The sequence below is a fragment of the Sinocyclocheilus grahami genome, unplaced genomic scaffold, assembly GCF_001515645.1.
Source record: "Sinocyclocheilus grahami isolate Dianchi unplaced genomic scaffold, SAMN03320097.WGS_v1.1 scaffold157.1, whole genome shotgun sequence".
Lineage (NCBI taxonomy): Eukaryota > Metazoa > Chordata > Actinopteri > Cypriniformes > Cyprinidae > Sinocyclocheilus > Sinocyclocheilus grahami.
The window spans coordinates 587,190-608,278 of NW_015505336.1; the positions used below are offsets into that span (position 1 = coordinate 587,190).

General features: G+C 36.6%; 1 protein-coding gene across 8 annotated transcripts in view; it reads left to right on the forward strand.

The window, feature by feature from the left end:
• The window catches only part of nfia (nuclear factor I/A), a 199,528-nt gene that overhangs the window by 107,461 nt on the left and 70,978 nt on the right, over positions 1-21,089 (forward strand). For all 8 annotated transcript variants that reach the window (XM_016282236.1, XM_016282238.1, XM_016282242.1 and 5 more), the window contains exon 3: positions 14,798-14,863. In XM_016282236.1, coding sequence (XP_016137722.1) covers positions 14,798-14,863 — 66 coding nt within the window. The remainder of the gene's footprint in view (positions 1-14,797; positions 14,864-21,089) is intronic.

The window sequence follows — 21,089 nt, forward strand, 5'->3', positions numbered from 1 at the left end:
ATTTTAATCATTAATTTTATTAATATCATTTTTTCCACTCATATTTATATAATTTCTAATAATATAAATAATATAATAACATTAATACTATATAAAATATATTTAAAAAAATGTATTATATAAAATATATTAATAAAATAAATATAATTAAATATTTGAGAATGATCATTTTTTGGAATTTGCATGCAGTTTTAATTTTTAATTTTATTATTATATCTTATGTATTATATTTATAATACATACTCTTAAATGTATTTATTTATAATTATACATTTTAATCATTAATTTTATTAATATCATTTTTCCCACTCATATTTATATATAATAATAATATAACATTAATATTATAAAAAATATGTATTATATAAAATATAATAAAATACATATAATAAAATATTTTAGAATTATCTTTTTTTTGCAAGTTTTTTGTTTTATTATTATATATTATGCATTATATTTATTATATTTTTCTTTTTATTTGCATATTTATTTTAATGCATTTTTTAAAAAAAGTTTGTTTTATATTTATTATATTAAAATTTTTATTAATTATATTTGTTATACTATATATATATATATATAATATATTAGTATTTTTTCACAGTAAGATAGATGTTTTTGGACATTGCGTCACATTTTATGTGTTTATTTTCTATCCGTTTCATCCAACATTTTTGCAACACATCAAATAGTGTGTTTTTAATTTAAAAGTAGTCCAACTTTTATAAGCGTGCTTAGATACACCATGTTCACTTCTTGCGCTTAGTGTAGCTGTTTTTGAACGCAATACATTTTATGTAAATTCTCCCTAAGAAACTCATGCAATCAGGTTCCGATGAACCCAAAATCAGCGTAATTATACAGGGCTTCCAGTTAAGAGTCGATTTTGACAAGTTCAGGGCTTCAGAAGTATGTCATTTGCATCTCTGGTTTTCCGATCGGAGCATATAACCGTATGCATGTTCGTACAGTTTCCAAAGAAGCTCAGAAGTGGAGAGTTGATGAAAAAGGAAAAGAAAGGATAAAACAAAAAGCAGCAGCGGTAATGCTATCCATTACAGCGCTATAATTATGGTAAGTGAGGCAGAACTGAATCAATATGGCAATTCATCAATTGCATTCCCAAACTATTTGGGTCTGGCTTATGTCATGCCGCTGCTGATGGCGTCCTTCACTGGGCCGCACATCAAGGTTCCTCTCGTCCTAATCCACTTTCCTGAGACGTCCATTATTCCACGGCGCTCTGCTGTAATGTTAATCATGCTTTCGTTAATTGATCCGCCGTCGCTGCTGGAATTGCCGTGGGTGAGTGATTCCTTGAGCATCTTAACAGAACAACAGGCATTATAAATGAGACTCGGGCCTCCAGGTCTGGGCAGAGGTCCACACTTGCACACACCGCTGCAGTACATCAGCCGCTCGCATTGCTGTAAAACAGCCTGTAATATGAAACGTTATATAGCTGGTGTTGTGAATTCTGTATTATGGCAGTCAAGCAAACATTTACTGTCCAGCGGTGTCTTGTAATGTGAACTGTGGAAAAATTCCTCCTTTATGCAAACCACTTTTCATCTTGCTGTCTGCAGAAGTCTTCAAAAGATGCATGTTTGCACCATTCAGTAGTTTACGCTTATTTTTGGGGGGGTTAACGAGAAATTCTAACATTGTAAAGACGTTTATTTTACTGTTTTATTTATTATTAAACTGGGGTGATTTACTTATGAAAAAGTACAAATCTTAAATGTAATTTCAACATTTGACGTCACCGAAATCATCATCTTCTTTTTTTTTTGCTTATGCTCACCAAGGCTGCATTTATTTGTTCAGAAATACAGTAAATTGTATTATAATTTAAAATAACTGTTTTCTATTTGAATTTATTTAAAAATGTAATTTATTCCTGTGATGCACAGCTGAATTTTCAGCATCATTACTCCATCCTTCAGAAATCATTCTGATATTCTGATTTGCTGTTCAAGAAACATTATCATTATCAATGTTAAAATAATATTTTTTTTTTAAACCATGTAAAAACCAGTTAAAAAGATCAGCATTTATTTGAAATAGGTCTTTTATATTGTAATAAATCTTTCGTAACATTATAAATGTCATTAGTGTCACTTTTGATCAATTGAATGCATCCTCGAATACAAGTATTAATTTCTATAAAAATACAAATCTTACAGCACATCTTAATATTTGTATTATTTTTTAATGTAATGTAAGAATTGTTTTAACAATGACAAAATGTACATTTTACATGCAATAAAAAAAAAAAGAATTATTTTTCAAATTTTTAGACAAAATTTTGCATAGATTGTATGTTTTATTGATGGTAGAACTGCAGAACACAACACTAGGCATCGTCACTCAGTTTCTATCTTATTTATATCAGTTTTTCCCATTTTGTTTGCCATAAAAAATAGTGAATTATGGATTTGGCCACCGCGGTTGCTAAGTCCCGAGTAGCCTATTGTTCGGCAAAGGTTGGCACGGGGGGATGGCATGCGCTCAAATAAAGGGCACTTTTAAAATGGTTGCCAGAGCTTTTAAGATGGCTGCCAGGGTGTGAAGTATTAAGAGGAGTGAGGGTGTATTAGAGATAAATGGTAACATCTGCAACTCTGCGTTATTAATGAATCTCCCAAAAGTAATGGTTATACGCGCCTGCGTGTGTGGGATCGGACTTTTGTCTTTTTTCCCTCCTTTTTTTCAAATCAGGATGTTGTTGAACTTGGCAGTAATCGTCTTGGCAACGGCGTTTTCTGTGTCATCCAACAATAGGAGCAGCTAACGTGATCCTCTCAGTATTGCTGTGCCTGGCAGGACGATTTAGCAGCTATGGTTGGGATAAGCTTGTGTGGCGGAGGAATAAAAAAAAAAAAGCATGATGAAGAGTGCCAACGAGTTGCTTTTGGCACGTTTTCCCGCTCTTTTGTTTACGTACACGATTGCATTTTTAATTATTAGAACGATTGTGTTTGAATAGTCTGAAGTACAATTGTGGCAAACAGATGATGAGTTTCTCACCTGACAGGCCCAATTGTTTAGTTTTGTGTTCCTGTCGAGAAGCGACCGTCTTAAAATGGTGGCAAACTGATCGGCACAAAATGGAGGCGGAGGGGAGGAGCGACGGTGTGGGAGCAGAGCGTGATGGCATTATATTTCCACACGTAGGGTGAAAATGAAATTCAAAATCCTACGTGAAATTGTCAGTTCTCGTTGGCCTGTCTTGTCTTGACGCGAGTTGGATGCTGTAGAGCTTTCTTGTCCTTCAGCCACGATTGAGACAGCACACGACGGTTTTGTTTGTAGACAGCAGCGCGTATCTGTTTTTCACGCCCTCCCTGTTCTTCTATCCATTTCACTGTTAGTTTAAGGGCCTGGAAGGGTTGAAATGACAACCTAGAGCTTTGGCTGGCATCTCTATGAATGCCTCGGGTGTACGCCAGGGACTTGGACTGAGTCGCCGTTTACAACTGAGCATTTGTCCAAAGGCTTTTCCTTCCCCAGCCTCTCGAAACGATCGCTTTTGAATTCTAATTCACAGCACAATTGCACAGCATAAATAAAAATGACTCGTCTAGACAATATAGAGCTCGTGTCAGGGCTTTGAACGTAGTGCCTTGTTTGTGGGCTGTGGGGAGATTGTTTATGCCACACTTACTGTATGTGAAATATGGACATGGGTGATTTACGTGAAATTTAGAAAGTGCACAAGAACGAAGAAGTATCGACCGGCTACATTTTGAAATTAGTTTTTATCATTTTCATTCATCGGGTGAATTAAATCAAATCAATATAAAATGAAAAATCAATAAGGATTGCATTTCTTGAAAAATTATGTAATTTGTCTTTATTTTAATGTAGGCTGGCTGTTTCAGTCCTGTAACCTCACTATAGACCGGCAAAAATATAATATGATGAATATAACGAAACAAATTATATGGTTAATTGCAATAATATTTATATGATGCAATATAATTTTATAATATTTATTTATTTATTAATGTTTTTTTTTGTCATTATTGTTTTATATTTCTGTAATATTTATCAAGGCCAAATTCACATAAAATTGAGTGAGAGAGAGAATCATATGTAGTATTTTTATATTTAATATATGATAATAAAATATAATTATATAGAAATATAATTTAATATTATTATTATTATCGTTTTTAAAATGTACCTTGATAAATAATATATTAAATATATATTAATATTTTTAGACTTTATACTTTTTGTTTACATTAAATATTGTGGTTTATTTATGAAAGCATTCATTCTAAATCCATTTATTTATGTTTTGTATTTTTGTCATATTTTTATTTTTTCATATATTTATGTAATATTTATCAAGGCCACATTCACGTATAATAGAGTGAGAGAGAGTATCATGTGTAATATTTTTATATTTAATATATGATAATTAAATATGATCATAGAGAAATTAATTTAATATGATTATTAAAATGTACCTTGATAAATAATATATTAAATGTATATAATACATTATATATATATAATATTTATATATTAATACTTTATACTTTTTATTTACATTAAATATAGTTGTTTTTATTATTTATTTTTTTATTATTAATTTAATTCTTAAATTCTTAATTTTTTTTCCTCAAATGTTTTGATGTCTTTTTTTCATGTTAATGTGTGGATTTGAGGGTGGCCACTTTTTCTAGCGGCCAGGCTCCTGGGGGGTTTCCTCTGTGAGAAGCGGCTGGAGAGAAGTGCGTTGCAGGGGAAGTTGCGGGCTGGGTAGTGCATCCCTGGTGGTGTTACACTTCAGCCTTGGCATGTGTCTTCCAGTTTGTTCCAAACACGGGCTACGGCCAGCCACTCTCTAAGGAAGAGAGCGAGCCGATAGAGAGAGAGAGAGGAAGACACTGAAAGGAGAGGGAGTGCAAAAGTTGGCTGCCAAATTGAATCACCCCATCTTTTTTCTCCAAACGTCCTACTGCCAAGATCATGGAGACTTTCTATTTTCACTCATTCTGAGAGAGAAGGGAAGAGGGGGTTTGAGACGAGGTTTCTCTGCCCATAGTGTTATAGCTGGTATCAGTGGCCAGCCAAGCACACCCTCCTGTGCCATGAATGGTGCAAATGTCGCCTGCCACATATTGATGCTCTGTGGATTTACTTAGTCATGTTTATGGCTGAAGTTGACAGTTTGTGGCCCAATAAATAGGAAAATCTGTACTGAAACAACCCATTTTGTTGCTTCTAGTCCATGTCTTGTAGATTTCATGCTATCTCTATGCTAGTCCTGAATCAATTAAAGATTTAGCAATTAGTATTTTTTTCTGGGAAATTGGAGTATTGACTGAAGATTGAAGATAGAAAGTATTGATGACTCATCTTGCACTATGCAAAAAAAAAATCACATTCTCCCTAAAATAAAAACGCCCTCTCCCTCTAAATTATGAATACAACCTGCCTAAAGGAAACGGTTAAAGGAACCGTTCACCCGAAAATTCTGTCATTAATTACTCACCCTCATGTCGTTCCAAACCTGTAAGACCTTCGTTTACCTTCAGATTAAAATATTTTTTATGAAATCTGAGAGCTTGCATAGACAGCAATGCAACTGAAATAAACAAAAATAACAAGTTTAATGTACAAAGGAAACTAAAATAACTACTTTATTCAACAATTTTTTACTTGCAAACAGCTCTTGTGAATGCACGTCAAAGACTGACAAGAAATTGTTGAATAAAGTCGTTAATTTTGTTTTCTTTGTGCACAAAAAGTATTGTCATAGCTTCATAAAATTAAGTTTGAACCACTGATGTCACATGGATTATTTTAACTGTGTCCTTACTACCTTTCTGAGTCTTGAAAGTGTCACTTGCGTTGCTGTCTGTGCAGGGTCAGAAAGCTCTCGGATTTCATCAAAAATATTAATTTGTGCTTCGAAGATGAACGAAGGTCTTACGGGTTTAAAACTACATGAGGTTAAATAATAAATTACCAATTTTAAATTTTGGGTGAACTATCCCTTTAATTAGCAATAGCAAGTAGCAAAGCTTTGTTTGTCTTTGCATTTCTTCTTAGTTCAAGCTGTCGAGTGTGGGTTTGTGTGGAAAAACATTTTAATTTGACCCGCCTCAACTTCCTGTTGAAGTACAAAAAGGTTCCCCCATTTCATGGTATCATTAATTTCTATATTAGAGTTGTGTTTGTGTGTTTTGTGACTTTGGATTGTGTGTAAGTCCTTTTATAAGGAGTATTGCCTGTCAAAAAATCTTTCACCTCACTGTCAGCATGATGACTGTAGCAAGCATTGACACCTCCGTGTCAGTTGGAGACGGACTACCTGGCTACAGGCGGTGGTTGTTGTGGAGACAGGTGTGTCGGCGATCCTGACAGCAATGAACACCCACCATGTACGTTGCGCATCTGCAGCTGGAGCCTGTCAGCTGGGCTCTTGGAGAACGATGAATTACGGCGCACACGTTCATACACACATAAGACTCCCGTGCCACAAATGGAGGGTCTCACGGTACTCACTGAGATTATATCTCTAGCAAATGACAATCAAACTGACAACACTTTTTTTCCGATTCAGTACCGCGTCCTCAGACACAACTCCACTTCGGCAGGAAATCAGGCCTGACAGAGGTCAAATGCAAGCATTCTTCTCTCCTTACAGCACACATAGGCTCAGAGTCAATGCCAATACTGCCTATTGTATTGTTCTCCTGGACCCCAGGGGCCACATGGAGAGCCTGGTTCTTTTTTTTCAAACTATATTTGTCGAAAGATCCTAGCTGTCAGAACAAGGACAAATTCCTCTACCTGTGCCATCATGTGCGTTCAACTAGGGCAAGCAAGAGGCGCTCTGAAGACAAAGACAGGATGTGTCTGGAGCTTGCGGAAGTAGGCATCGCAACAATATGGCTTTTTGTTTGGAGCAGCGTATGCTACTTTTGGCCCGGCTGTTTCCAAAGGTCTCATTTTTGCCTAATCACTTCATTTTGGTATTTTAAATTCAATCTCACTGTCGAAGTCGAATGTTTTTCGGTTTGGTTTTTGTTCTTTTCTTGTTTGGTGTTGCAGATATTCCCCTCTCCTCATACTCCCTTTGAGGAATCCGTGCTCACACAGACACTTGACCCACTCGCAATCTTTCTATTTCTCCACATCAGGGCTACAGGAGGTCGCGGTACACATTAGATCCCTGACAGCTTCGACTTCTCTCTCACAGTCGGGCTATTTAGAGAGGGAAAGAGAACTGCAGAGAGTAAATTGAAAGTGGCCCCAGGGCTGTATATTTCACCATATCCCAGGGGAATTCTGGGATTCTGATTCTCTCTCGCTCTCCCTTCCTGGGAAAAGGCCAAGAACTTTTTCTCCTCCTCCTCCTCTGCTTGCCTTTCCTGCCTTTTCCTAGAAACTGTAGTTCATATCAGGGGAGTCGAGAAGCACAGCGCTCAGGAAGAAAGAAAGGGTTTGCCTACAGGCCAGGGGAATACATCTTTTCCCAAAGAGGAGCTGCTAGCATTGAGGATGGTACACTTTTTCCTTTTCTCCCTCTGGAACATTTCGACCAGCCAGAGAGAGAAGGATGGAGAGACTAAGGTTATGTTCTAGTGCCCTGCATAGTGTAGGAAACATATATGTTCAGTCCGAAGGGCATTGCAGCATAGAGCAGGAGTTTTCAACCTTTTAGGACATGAGCCCCCCCCCAAGTTGGTCTAATTTCACAGCGCGTGCGTACCGTACTGAGATGTATTGGGCTTAAATGGCTTAAAATTACTTTAATGTTTAAACTGACAAGACTTAAAACACGTGAGAATGAAAAACTTTCTCGAGAAAGCAGCACTGGCCTGATCGTTAAGATAGTTTTGGGGGGCTAAGGTGACAGATAGGGGGGCTGAAACCCACCTAAAAAGGGTTTAGAACCGCCCCTGGTATAGCGTGCGTAATTATACTGAAACATAAATATATAACCAGTTTACCTGATTCAATGTGATGGCTGAGCCTGTTTCTGAGATAACAACATGCCAGTCTGTGGTTGGATTTCCGACACGGCTAATCGTAAATCATCTTACACTGTCAATAAACGTGACCAGGGTTGCCAGGTATTCACAACAAAACCCGCCTAATTGCTACTCAAAACTAGCCCAAAACTACAAAACGCGGCAAACGGGAAAACCGCGGACTTGGCAACACTGAGCGTGATTGATACTCGCGCCAACTCTGCTCTAACTGTCGACTAGCAGTGGGAGTCAGATTGCCCCCTAGTGGATGGCTAAAGATTTGTTAACTCATATTCATAAATTCTCAAGGGAACGTCTCTGAATTAACTGATGCTCGCGCCCCATTGACAGGTGCTGGTGCCCCACAGGTTGAAAACCCCTGGCATAGAGAACAGGTGTACATGAAATATGAAGAGGAAAATTTACCCACTCGATACTACACAAAGTTTGGCTAAAATGAATGCAGAGAAAAAAGTTGCGTATAAGTTTTTCGCAGTGTTGGTGACAATTACTTTTCAAATAATGCATTACAATATTTATTAATCAATGTTACTCCATGAAAAATTAACTAATTAGTTACTTTTAAATAAGTTAGTTACTTTTTATGGAAAGTAATGCGTTACTTTACTTTTGCGTTACTTTTTATCACCTGATCTGGGCTTGCTTAATAATTTTAATAACAAAAAAATTATATTTTTGGCAACTGTAAAGGCCCTTTCACACCAAAGGGGAAATGATTAAGCCTCAGCCTGAAGGAAGTGCCTCTGCACTCAACATGGGCACAGGAGAGCTTTCAGTGAATAAATGGGAAAACAAAGTAACTTGCATTACTTATTTGAAAAAGTAAGTAAAGATAGTTTCTTGTAAATTTAAAAGAAATGCTTTACTTCACTAGTTACTTGAAAAAAGTAATCTGATTACATAACTCCCGTTACTTGTAATGCTTTACACTCAACACTGTTTATTATATGTGGATTATATAAAATAGCAATCAATCATTCTTCATTTGTTAGCTTAGAAACATGCTAAAATTTAGGTAACATGATAGAAATTAACAAAATCATTTCTAATTACAAAATTCACAACAGTCTTTTATTACTAAATTTAGGACCATTTTACTTGTGCGTGCTGTGTGTTTTTATGCTTGTTAGAGTACTGCATTGTTAGCTTAGCAACATGTTAAAGTTTGGCTAAAATAACTGTATTGTGCGCAATTCAAATTTGTTTTCTACTGTTTTTCACAAGTATAAAGTTTATGACAGATAAAATTAAATCTATTTTATAATTAAAATTATCTTCTTTACTAAATGTAGGACAATTTTCTTCTGTCTCTGTAATTTTATGTTTGGTACAGTTCTGCATCGTTAGCATAGCAACATGCTAAAATGTAGCCAAAATAACTGCAGTGAAAATAAGCTGGCCTAATTCATCTTAAGTTTGTATTTTACACAGTTGTTTGTAGTCATTTATCACAAAATTTAGGACCATTTTATTCAGTATCTGTGCATTCTCTTTATTTTATGCTTGTCAAAGTATCACATTGTTTGCTTAGCAACATGCTAACGGCAGTTGCACTTTTGAGTAGCCATGAACTTTACAAATCGGTCACTCACTGTACAAGGTTATGTTACCTATGTAGACAGCAGGACAGGTAGCTAGGTTATAAAACCGAGCTATTGACTTTTCTATGCTAACTTTTCATTACTCCACCATCCATCTTGCATTAGCTAATAATGATATCTTGTTCCCAGTGCCCCCGCCAGTCCAGGGGGAACAAGGATTCAAATAAGTCAGGAATGTCCCGCTTTTGTGTCTTGGTAACGGTAGCTTGGCAATCCAGACAGCTTGTCTTACACCACTAGCACAAGAGCTGATTTACAAGTTCAAGTAAGGAAACATGGCATTCCTTTACCGCGCTAGCGCTTATTGATAGCTCTCTCTTATAGTCTGGTTTAGCTTTATATTTGCAGGAGGGAATAGCTCAAATCACACTCACTAAAGAATAATTGAGACTCGGGTAGTTTTATTGCTTTTTGCCAGATTGCAATAGTTGGTTTACTGTACCACAATGATCCCATAATGTCATTGCTGGGAGACCGCAGAGTGGATTCTGCTCATTTTTACACACCCTAGTCTGGTGTACGAGCTTGACTGAAGCACATCAAAGCCGCTAGGGCTCCCTACCTTGGTCTCTGTCCTTAAAAGTGCATTCTGTATTTCTCAAAAGTTACAGAAGAACTCAAGAAAACACACCAGTATTACTATTCAAAATCCAGACAGGATCTGTAAACACGGCCTGTAACACTATCCTCTCCCGTCTTGCTTCCCGGTCCTCCGAAAACAGCAGTGTAAACAAGCGACGCTCCACGAGAGAAGAAAAACTGTGCAAGCCTCGGCAACGGGCTGATCTATAGAGGAGAAGCAGAAGGGTCCTGTCTAAACACGGCCTCTTATTAAATACGGTGTGACGTAAAAGCGCAGGGGGAGAGGTCAAGGTTACTCAAACACTGAACATGGGCAGTGGCCTGACGGAAACAAATGCAGAAGAATGACAACCTGTCTTGGTATGAAATGGTGATAAAGTGTGTGTACATATATACTAGCATTCAAAAGTTTGGGGTCAGTAAGTTTTTTTTTTTTTTTAAGAAATAAATTATTTTATTAATCAAGGATGCATTAAATTAATCAAATATCATTTATAAAGTTACAAAAAAAATCTTTTCAGCTTCATACTCATTAAAGAATTCTGAAAAAAGGTTGCAGATACATATATTAAGCAGCACAACTGTTTTCAACTTGATGATGATAAATATTTCTTGAGCAACAAATCAGCATATCAGAATGATTTCTGAAGGATCATGTGAAGACTGGAGTAATGATGCTGAAAATTCAGTTTTGCATAGCAGGAATACATTTCATTTAAAATATATTCAAATGCAAAACGGTTATTTTAAATTGTAATAAAATTCCGCAATGTTACTGTTTTTATAGAATTTTTGTCAAATAAAGCAGCTTTGTTGATCATATTTGAAATATATATATATATATATATATATATATATATATTAACCTAAATTGCACCTACTACCAAATACTAACAATTTATTCATTCATGAAAGATTTTGACAATTACTTTCATTTTCAACTGAGCATCATTCATTTGATCATAATTTAGTTGTCTTTTGGCCTGAAATCAAATGCCTTTTAAAGCATAATGGACTAAAACGAAGGACTACGACATGACAAAACATTAATGATTTGTTAAAATTTGTTGAAAAATGGTTTTATATTAACATTTGTGCATTTTTTAAAAGCGTTAAATTATTAGAGATTGTTTAATATTGCATATTCCACTTGATTTACTCGTTTTCTCTTGCCTTTCCTACTTTTTTTCTCACGTCGCTCACAATTTCAGGTTTCACCGACATGTTCCCCATCTGTGACTCATTGCAGTTCCCAGAAATTATTTCATTTTTATGTAATGTGCATCATGGCCCAAATATGTTGCTCCCCCCAAACAAAACAAAAACGCATATTTGTGTTGCTGTGGCAATCATTCTAAAACACGTTCCTTCCGAGTTCCTCGGATAGTCCGGATAGTCTTGAGTGCGACCACGCAGGAACCCGGCACCCACCATCTCATAATGTCTGTGGCAAAAAAAATCTTGGGATGATACTTGTGGAAACAATGCTCCAATCCCTGGAGCTTCACCTTCCATTTATCCTCCAGAAAGGCCCGTTTGTATTTCTAAATTAAGTTTCTGCCTCCTTTTATGGGCCTTCGTGTTCCTGAGCCCACTGTGTAAAGGGCCTTTTGAAAGCGGGGTTTTAACACACAATTGGATTACAGCAAAGCACTTGGTGAGAAAGCGGCGGGTTGGGACGAGCGGACCTGCGAGAAGTACAGATGGTTTAGCGCATGCATAATGAAACAGACCAGGCAGTGTGTGTGTGTGAGTGTATGCACACGCCCCCCTAAAGCCCTCGGCCTGGCCTGGGAGAGGAAGGAGGCAGTCGGAGTCGGAGGCAAGCCAGGGGGCATAACGCTTCTGCCCAACCTGCCTGCCGCCGCAAGCTGGTCCTAATGATCTAATTAGGGAATCACCTCGCCGACTAATTCGGCCACGTTCAAGCAACCTGAGCCCCTCTCAATTATCCCAGGCTTATTATCAGACGTTAAACGACGTCATTTTACCTCGGTGTCCCTTTTCGATTGTTCCATAATGAATTCCGTTGTCGAATCGAGGCGGAATAACACGTCGACTGAGTCACTCCAGGTTGCTTTTCTTCTCCCAAACCCGAGCGCCGTTCCCATCTTTTTGATGGTGTGAGAACAAAATTAGAGATACGCAGGAACCATCCCTCCTCTGTCTTTCAATCGGCGGCCCATAGAGTGGCTTGTTATGCTCTTGTATAGAGGATTTAGGCCTGGTGAATGGGCCTGTTTGTGCACGGTATTTAGTTGTTTGTTGTTTAGTGTCTTTTTTGTTGTTTATTTCGGGCGGGAGGGGGTTTTTTCTTTCCCCCCTCGCTCTCCAAGGGCCCTCGACAGGGGGTAAATGCAGATGTGACACACAGAGTCTGGGTCTCACGCCTCATTTGCATATTTAATTAGCAATGGGCACTGTGTGAGAGAGCACTTGGTCTGCGGAGGGCAACTGGGAGAGTGTGTGAAAGTCCCCGCACACACGCACCCACCCGGCCCCTTTGGTTGCGCTTTCACATATCTCTGGGCTGTTGCTGGGGCGGGGGGTGTTGCCGCATGTTTTTGTTTTTTTTTTTCGTTGTTTCGGCCCACTCCTCAGATTGCCTTTGTTTTAAACTGTTGATGCAGACGGCAACGCTGAGCTGAATGCAAACAAGGCCCTAAATTGTTTACTTTGTCTAGGAGCAGATGAAGGGGCTGGACAAACTTTTTTTTTTTGGGTGGTGGTGGGGGTCTGGGATTTGCTTTTCTTTTTTTATCAAAAGTTACTTTCCGTCATTTATCGTTAACTGAAATTTGAATAATTTTTGTACGCTAATTATTGCACAATTTAGCCTATGGGTTGCATTTGTGTTCCAAAAAGTATTCTGTCAAAAATGAAGTGGAAGAAGTCATAAATCTTTTTCTTCTTTTATCAAAAGTTTATTTTCGTATTTATCGTTAACCGCATTTTTGTGCAGTTTAGCCGTTGTTACAATTGTGTTCCAAAGTGATGTTTTATCGTATATTCTGCCCAAAAAATAGGTGAAAAGGTCATGAATCTTTTTCTTCTTTTATCAAAAAATTTTTTTCATGATATATTCATTACCCAATCTGAAGAATTATTGTATGCTAGTTATTGCACAATTTAGCCTAGTAGTTACATTTGTGTTCCAAAGTGAAGTTTTAAGGTTTATTTTTCCAAAAACTAAAGTGAAAAAAAGTATTGTATCTTTTTCCTTTTCTGTGATTAGCTGAAGATGTTTCTGAGATTTCGCCATTTAGTTAAAATTGTGTTCCAAAGTGATGTTTCAACATATTCTGCCAAAAAAAAAAAATTTTGTGAAAAGGTCATGAATCTTTTTCTTCTTTTATTAAAAGTTTGTTTTCCATGAGCATTTTTGTACACTAATTTTTGCACCGTTTAGACTTTTAGTTTAATTTGTGTTTCAAAGTGATATTTTTAACATGTATTCTGCCAAAAATTGAAATGTAAAAAGTCATGAATCAGATTCCGATCCCAACTTCGCCAGCCATTTTGTTTCGTGTGCTTGCTAGCGTGACATAGGTAATATTTCTCCCAGCATGACTATTTTATCTCCAGTGGGAAATCAATACTCACCCCAGCTTCTAAATCATCTTAAAGGGTGTTTCTTTGCCATTTTTGGCTGTCATAGAAGAGTTAAAGGGACCCGGGTGAATCTTTGCGAAATTTCCCTTAACGTCACGGCACGAATCATTGCTATCGCAGCTAATGGCACCGTTAAAGAGCACTTCTTGGGAGAAATCGGAGCCCATCAAATTTATAGGGCCTTTTTTATGCAGTACACCCAGGTCTGAAGGCTTTCTCTCTCTCTAGACTTATTTCCATAAGTGCCTCGGCTGCAAATAGCACACTCAGTGTGAATTCACAGCCCAGACCCCACTGTCGGTCTGACCTACCGAGCCGCGTGCCAAAAGGACATTGGCTAGAGTACAGTCAGACCTTCTATTCCGATAACTTCCCTTTTCATCTGAATGCTAATAAATACAGTCTGAAATTTACGGTTAGGCCTGTCAGTTGATTTATATAATCACAGAATTCACTTTTATTTTATTTTATTTTGTAAATTGGAATTATTTATATTTACATCTTAATAAAATAAAAGTAATTTACCTTATTGTTCACATATATATTTAAATATTAAAAATATATATATTGTTCATATATATATATATATATATATATATAAATACATATATTTAATAAACCACATTACTTAACCTGTTAAATTACATCCGCAGTCATTTAAAGCCTAGAAAGTCGGAGTATTTTTACGACGCATGCAGTTGTCTGTCGGCCTATTCTGTGGCAGCAGTCAGCTCTATTGAACCGGCAACACGGTGGCCTCCTGTGTACACACATCAGCATAGGGTTTCACCTGCGCGGCCAGTGTGCGGTTGGCTGCCAGACTACACGATCAGCATGGTGATTCCTTGGTACTCTGGACTAGACGTTTTGCATCTTGAGTCTTAGGACTGCAGAAACAGTTTTCGAGAGGCTGTCAAGTGAATGATTTCATTGTGGTCATGAAACAAAATCTCACTTTCTTTTTCTTTGTGTGTCTTTCTACAGAAGCGGGGCAGTCTGAAAGTCCGAACCAGCCCAGTGAAGGCGACATCAAGGACCAGCCAGAAAATGGTGAGTGTTTCTAGTCAAGTTTCGCAACATATCCAAAAATATGCATATACCTGTACAAATCCCAAACGTTATCCAGGTTTTTGGAGCCATGGCCTAGCATTAGCACATTTGCTCCCGGGGACCTTGAAGCTTGTACATTCTTAAAAATAAAGATTATATATGGTTCCATGAAGAACCGTTAACGTCCATGGCAGGGGCGGACTTACCCATTAGGCAGAGGTAGGCGACCGCCTTGGGTCCCCAAATGCCAAGGGCCCCCTAAAATGCTTTTCATATAAGAGATGCGCATTAAGCGCTGACACGCGAACGGTTGCTGGTTACGGTGTTTATTACCACGACAGCCATCTGAATTGAACGTGCTTTTTGTGTATTCTGCTTGAAGGAGATGAAAATATTATGCATCTGAAGTAGGGCTGGACAATAATTCAATATCAATATGTATCGCAATATAATTTTTTTCAATAATGGTGATATGATTTTTAAACACATTTCCGATATTTCGATATACATTACCAGTGTTTCCCATACATTGATTTATTTGTGGCTTTTGACTTCGTTGAATAAACATGAGCACTGCACGTTTCAAAATCATAACACAGCGCGGGTGTTTTATATGAATGTATCTCTGAAGGGAAAGGACTGTCTTCAGAAAAGCTTCCATGGCGTTTTCATTTTATCTGATAAAGAAGCGTTTATGAGCGGAGCTGATTTGATTACAGCCGTTACTGGAGAAACCGCTAGTTCAACTTAAAGCACCTCCTGCTGGCAGAGAATCAGTTTGCATTTTCAATAATAAACCCATTTCCAGCAACATGTTTTTGTTGTAGCTCTTTATTTTTTTTTCTGCAGAAACTCAGAGCACCTTTCATACCCTTTATACTGGCTAAAGCACATTTGTTTCAATCTATAAGAATAATCAGCCTACACTACCAGTCAAAGTTTTTGGACAGGAAGATTTTTTATGTTTTTTTTTTGTTTTTTTTTAGAATTCTCTTCTGCTCACCAAGCCTGCGTTTATTTGATCCAAAGTACAGCAAAAACAGTAACATTTTAAAATATTTTTACTATTTAAAATAACTGCTTTCTATTTGAATATATTTTAAAATGTAATTTATTCCTGTGATCAAAGCTGAATTTTCAGCATCATTACTCCAGCCTTCAGTGTCACATGATCCAGTAAACATTGTAATATGCCAATTTGCTAATTATGAATATTTAAAACAGTTTAAGCATTTTTTTATTTTTTCAACATAATAATAAATGATTTTTGAGCAGCAAATCGGAATATTAGAATGATTTCTGAAAGATCACGTGACTGGAATAATGATGCTAAAAATATATCTTTGAAATCACAGGAATGAAATGCATTTTAAAATAGAAAACAGTTATTTTAAATAGTAAAAATATTTCAAAATGTTACTGTTTTTGCTGTATTTTGGATCAAATAAATGCAGGCTTGTTGAGCAGAAGAGAATTCTTTAAAAACATTAAAAATCTTACTGTTCAAAAACTTTTGACTGGTAGTGTATGTTAGCTTATAGTTTGAAGTTAAAGATATTAATATTAATTAGGTGAGTCTGAGACGATTATTTGACAGTGATTTCACATTTCTTGTTTGTATGAAGGCTAAATACAAATAAAAGGTGAACATTAATTAATTTGTGCTGGTTTTTTTTCTCCCTAAAATATTATATGGTTTTATATGAGGTGTCAAGACTTGTCAAATTCATTTTTCATAAGTTTGTATGCACAGACATCTGTTGTGGGCGTTCTTGGCAGTTTTTACAAGGCTTTTTTAAAATAAATGTTCATATCGATATCGGAATTATATCGTATCGACCGAAATTAATAAATATATTGTGATATACATTTAGGCCATATCATCCAGCCCTAATCTGAAGCTGTAATTAAATATTGAGAAACGGTGTGTATTATATGTTTATAATTGTTTTAATTGCGGCTTACTCATTTATGAGAAGGAACCATGTAGAGGACACATACGCAGTTACTTTTTTGGTTGATATAATCCTTAGGTGTGTAAATGTATAATTGCCTTTTCATTATTTGTTTCAGTTTTATTTAAATTTGTAGTTAAAATAACTAAAAATAAATGTATTTTAAAGTTTAGAATTAGACAGCCTTTGCAAACGGGCTTACGCTGGTAACTCATCAGCGGACTTTCCTCATCGGTATAGGCGATATATTTTTCACACTTTTCTCATTCTATATTTCTGACGTTCCAAAATCGCCTCCTACTGGCAGAGAATGAATGTTCATTTTCAATAATCCAGTCTGTAGTTTTTGTTCAATGCGAAAATCCACCCACATAACCCCGTTTTAAATTAAAATATTCATTTATACTTCTGACTCACCCCTGGTTTAAACGCTCAATTGTGAGGTTTATCATTTTATAATTGATATTGTTTTTGTGAAAACCTGTATCTCAACTGTAAATCAGTTGCTATTTCGTGGTCTACAACATGAAAGAAAGCCATTATAACATGTACATGAAAAATGTAGAAACATTGAACAACTATTGGGCACCATTGTGCAGCAGCAAGCATCACAGCAAAAAAGGAACCTCAAGGTTGATCTAGGAAAATGTGCGCAAATGTATAGGGCCCCATTACTATATTTTACTGTGTCACCCCAATTCACTAAATCCGCCCCTGGTCCATGGAGCCTTTTCATTGCGGAAAAGGTTCTTTACTGGAGGAAAGAGATTAGATTATTCTTTATATTATTAAAGTGATAGTTCACCCAAAAATTTGAATTCTGTCATTAATTACTCACCCTCATGTCGTTCCAAACCCGAAAGACCTTCATTCATCTTCGGAACAGATATTTTTAAAGAAAATATATTTTTGATGAAATCCGGAAGTTTTCTGACCCTGCATAGACAGCAACGCAACTGACACATTCAAGGCCCAGAAAGGTAGTAAGGACATCGTTAAAATAGTCCATGTGACATCAGTGGGTCAACCGTAATATTATGAACCTACGAGAATATTTTTGCACAAAGAAAATAAAAATAAATAACCACTTTATTCAATTATTTCTTCTCTTCCGAGCCAGTCTTCGATGCACATTTACTACCTTTCTGGGCGTTGAATGTGGCTGATGTCTATGGAGGGTCAGAAATCTCTCGGATTTAATCAGAAGTATCTTAATCTGTGTTCTGAAGATAAAATGATTCTTCCATTGCATCGGTATTAACATCCATGGAACCTTTCCACTGAACAAAATGCTCTTCATAAGGGAAAAATTTCTTTAATTTATTAAAATGTTCTTCACTCACATGTTCGTCACAGTGGTTTTAAGAAAGTTCTTTGGGGAACCAAAGATGGTTCTTCTCTTGCATCACTTTTGGAACCTTCATTTTTAAGAGTGTAGAACCTTTCCATTGCACAAAAATTTCTTTATAATCTTAATGGAAAGATTATTAAACTGCTCCTTACACCTTAAGAAAAATGTTTTGAGAAGAACTGTTCGCTGAAAGGTTCTTTTGGTAACCAAAAATGGTTTTACTAAAACTTTTGAAACCTTTATTTTTTTAGTAGTGAATGGGAAATGCAGGTTTGAATCTGGATTACATTATTTTGTCCCCAAAATATAGCTAGTTGGGGAAGTCGTGGCCTAATGGTTAGAGAGTCGGACTCGTAACCCAAAGGTTGTGGGTTCGAGTCTCATACTGGCAGGGACTGTAGGTGGGGGGAGTGAATGTACAGCGCTCTCTCCCACCTTCAATAACATGACTGAGGTGCACTTGAGCAAGGCGCCGAACCCCCAACTGCTCCCCGGGCGCCGCAGCAAAAAATGGCTGCCCACTACTCCGGGTGTGTGTTCACGGTGTGTGTGTGTTCACTGCTGTGTGTGTGCACTTTGGATGGGATAAATGCAGAGCACTAATTCCGAGTATGGGTTAACATACTTGGCCACATGTCACGTCACTTTGTAGTTCTTGTTAGCTAGTTGAGCTATAGTAAGAACTAGTTTGTGAATTTTTCACGTTGTCGAAGCTCCGGGACTCATTAGCGTGAGTGTGTTAGTATAAGCCAGAGGTGGGTGATTACTCTTAAGAGGATTGCGTCCACGTAAACTTGTGCGAAAAGTGGCATGTTTCCAGGGCAGATGGAGAATTGTTCTAAACGGGCTCTTTTAAAACAAACACAGAGCAGCAATTCTGCTGATTTTGTGTGTGTTTACAAATTATTAGCGGACAATGAAACAGTCTGTGTCGACTGATTTACAGTTTGAGAAAACATAAACACGATGATTGAATGGAAACAGTCCCCTGTTTGCTTGAGTTTAAACAGAGAATGATGTTGAAAAGTCCCGTTTTATCCTCCCTCACCCCCCCTGGAGCTCCGTTACGTGCGCGTCCCTCAACACTGGATTATAAGGCATATTTTCCTCCTAACTTAAAGATTATCGCAGATGTGCGCTGTGAAGCTTGAGCTATTATTTCCATGCCCTTGTGTGTGACACCAACATCGCCCTGTTTACTGAGATTAGAGGATACAGACAGATGAGCGTGTTCATCTCTCTCATCCTGCATGTAGCTGATATTATCTTTTCATCTCTCTCTCGTCGTGAACCAAAGATCACCCCTGAGTTGTGCCGATATAGGCTGCACATAATCACTCCTCTAATGTCTTTTTTTTTTCTTTCATATTTTCTCTCCCGTACGAATTCGCTCCATCTGGTATCTGTATCTGTCGTCCATGATCTTCAGATTATTTTCAGTTTTGATCTGAAGCAGTTCAGGCCAGTCCCAATCCAATCTGAGAACCTTGGTTTCATTCTTTTTAATTCACAAAACTGGTCTCAGATCAGCAGCTTTTGATATGCTGGATCTAAAAACAATGTATCCAAACTTTACTTGAAGACCTGAGACTTTATTTCACTGATTCTTAAAGGGATAGTTCACCAAAAAAATTATTAACGGAGAAATTACACAATACTTTCATTTAGGGATGCGCCGATGTATCGGCCGCCGATATTTATCAGCTGATTTTTCCTCAATTTACAACCTTTGGCATATCGGCTATATAAAGAAAAAGGCCAATATAACAAACCGATGGTTTATTAATTAACTGCGTGAAGGCACTGAGCTGTATAATGTCTGTTGCATAATCCTAGCGCTGCTGTCTGTACTTTAATGCTAATCAAAAAAGACAAAAGATCGCACACTATTCTTGACTAAATAACTTTTGTAACTTTTTTTTTAACTTTTGTAAAAGTGTAGAAAACTTTACTGATGTTTTATTAAGTGTATTGCGTTCTTTTTCACTCCAAAATAATCACCATAAGAGCTAAACAAAACGCAGCACGAGAAGTGCACATTAAACTCTCTCTCTCAGTTGCGTTATCATCAGCATACAGCGAATTACACAAAACACTTATTACAACTAACAGTAAACAAATATATACAGATCTCATGCCTTTTCGGGGGGTGCTTAATAAACTGACAAACTTTAAATCCGAAGAACTGCGTGCTTTCATTACCCATATAGCTGCTCCGTAGACTAGAAAACCCGTCAAAATAAGAGTCCCGCCTTGGTAATGGAGATCTCATACATATTTAAACTTACAAAAAATATTAAAATGTAAACAAAAACAAATTAGAAGATTAATCATAATAAAGTCTGTTACAATAAAGAAGGATTAATATGTATTTAATTTATACTAGGGCTGTGCGATATTAAAAAAAATGCGATACCTTGTTAAAAACTGCGATATGATATTGCTTAAAGTGTGAAAAATCTATTTAAATTATATTTTAAAATATTTAAAAATGAAAATTATATAACCAATTTGTTTCACATTCTTTCTTGGAAAAGAAAGAATCACTACAACTTCTGAAAGTGACCAGCAGTACATAAAAAGTAATGTCACAAATCAGAAAATGTCATTTTAACATCAATGTGAATGACAAAAAAATAAATGACACTAAATTTATATCATTGTGACTTTGCTTTCCATACACTTTAAGTACTTCTTCATATACCACAGCAAAAAATATAGTCTGAGAAAGTTGATTAAAGGCATGATTAAAGGCAAGTGAACAGTCAGTAAAAAAAAGAAAGAAAAAAGAACAAATACACAATTTACAAGCATAGATAAAATAAACAGTAGTATCCAGATACAGAAATGTAATAATTAAGTGTAAAATAACACTGCATAGTGTTCACTGTATGAATTAAATTTAGATTAATCTTTGTTA